We start from the raw sequence: 2,026 nt of genomic DNA, 5'->3' as shown, positions 1-2,026 counted from the left end.
GTCTTATCTTATTCTGTTCAAATAGTAAAATAAGATAATAATACATCAATACTTCCAGATTTGGAATAAATCACCTTAAATTTTGGTTCGTGTATACTAAAAAAAATTATCTTCTATTCAATAATCATCTTCTTTATAAAAAAGAAGCTAATTTAATGATTATAAAATGGTTATACTCTGTCAATTCATTAAAAAATAAACACTTCTTTTTTAATAATATCTTTTATATTTATCCATATCTGCTAATGTTATCTTATAAGGTATTTCAAAATTCGTCAAATAGTTTATAATTGTCAAATCTTAAATTTTAGCTTTGGATATAAGGAAACACCACAAAACTTAGATCTACTTCTAAATACTTTAATAAAATTATATTTTGATTTTAAATCCGGAAAAAATATTCTTATCTGATCTTTGAAATCTTGAATCTTATTATTTGCAGTAATATATTTCGTCTTCAATCAGAACGAAATATTGAAGTAAGTTAGCAATAACGTTGAAAATCTTTCAGCAAAAAACAATTCACAAAAGTTTTTTTTTTAATCACGATATGTTAGATTGATTATCGCACCATCATTACAGCATCGAATAAAAAAATATCAAATATAAGCAAATTAAATTAGCAAAAAAAATCTCTTAGACGATCTTACGATGAAGCTATTATTTACCGGTCTGTGGTTACTCAGAGTTTTTGAACTTGTATAAATAGCTCAAGCTGCTGGCATAACGAACATAATTCAGCAGATCTGGCCATCATGAAGACGGTGAGTTATCAAACATTTATCTTTTATTTTATTCGTTAAAATGTACGAGTTAAGTCTGTTTCATATTGTCCTATACATATAGATATTTTTAATTTTAGTGTTTGACATAGTTTATCTCAATATATTATTACGAACTATGATTTCTGCTATAAATCTAATAATATAAAGTTAATCAATCTATTTACACAATCTATGAACATGTTATTAAAAATAAATCTTAATTTTCAGTTGACGTGCATAGCACTGTTAACGTGCCTGCTTGCTGCGTTCGGTTCAGCATTACCTTACCCAAGTGAAATAGCCGTTGAGATCGAAAAAGAACATGCTCCGTTGATAGCTGTAGCTGATGTTTCCAAAGATGAAACATTGGAAGGTGCTGAGACAGCACATCACTGGGGAGGTCGAGGAGGTGGTCGAGGAGGTGGTCGAGGTTGGGGAGGAGGTGGAGGACGTGGAGGTGGCTGGGGAGGCGGCGGTGGTTGGGGCGGCGGCGGCGGAGGTGGTTGGGGTGGCGGCGGAGGCGGCGGAGGCGGTGGCGGTTGGGGGGGCGGCGGCGGAGGAGGCTGGGGAGGCGGATTGGGTTCCAGCCATGGACGTTGATATTATCTAATAAATGTTATGATCCTCTTATATGTCACCTAAATTCAATAAATTGAATAACCAAATATTTGAGGTTTAGTTTATTTCTATTCATACTTTAAAAATATGTTCAATAGATTTAATTTATTAAGTTACTTTCAATGTCGTTGAGCCGTAACATTTTCTTTTATAAAATTTGTTGAAAAATTTTTCGAACTATATAAATGATTATAATGAAATGATAATTTGTAGAGCAAGTTTTGTACCAAATAAATAATTAATTAATCAAATAAATGTTCTTATAGCATACACAATAACACCTTTTATTTTATTCATTGTTTTAATTTTTGTAAATTTGTTTCAATATGCAGGAAAATTATATAGAAAAATACAAGCAAAATTATATGCCTGCGATATTTGTAAAACTATTTCATAACTTGATAAGTGTTCAAGCACGTCTTTCCGTCACCTTGAAGATCCCAAATTTCGTTCTCTCTGGATACTGATAAAGGCTGGTGTAGACAAAATAGTCTATGCTTGTATCTATCAGCTCCACAGCAATGACCTGAAGTCAAATCCGTTAATCGAAGATGTCAGTGAGCTGCTGAATTTCCCTAACTTCAGTGTCCTTTAGAACATCTTGTTTTTTTTTAGATTTTAATATGTGCCACTTAGACTTACTG

At 32.2% G+C, this 2,026-nt stretch overlaps 1 protein-coding gene across 1 annotated transcript; it reads left to right on the top strand.

The window, feature by feature from the left end:
- The first annotated feature begins 646 nt into the window (after positions 1-646).
- On the top strand, positions 647-1,661 carry LOC116771985 (neuropeptide-like protein 32). Its single transcript, XM_032663998.2, has 2 exons — positions 647-764; positions 993-1,661. The coding sequence occupies exons 1-2, from the start codon at positions 756-758 to the stop codon at positions 1,362-1,364; spliced, it is 381 nt and encodes a 126-aa protein (XP_032519889.2). The 5' UTR covers positions 647-755; the 3' UTR covers positions 1,365-1,661.
- The last annotated feature ends 365 nt before the right edge of the window (positions 1,662-2,026 follow it).

This window comes from Danaus plexippus (assembly GCF_018135715.1).
Source record: "Danaus plexippus chromosome 16 unlocalized genomic scaffold, MEX_DaPlex mxdp_23, whole genome shotgun sequence".
Taxonomy (NCBI): domain Eukaryota; kingdom Metazoa; phylum Arthropoda; class Insecta; order Lepidoptera; family Nymphalidae; genus Danaus; species Danaus plexippus.
Note: the sequence above shows the minus strand (reverse complement) of the source record. Positions and strands in the feature narration are given on the sequence as shown.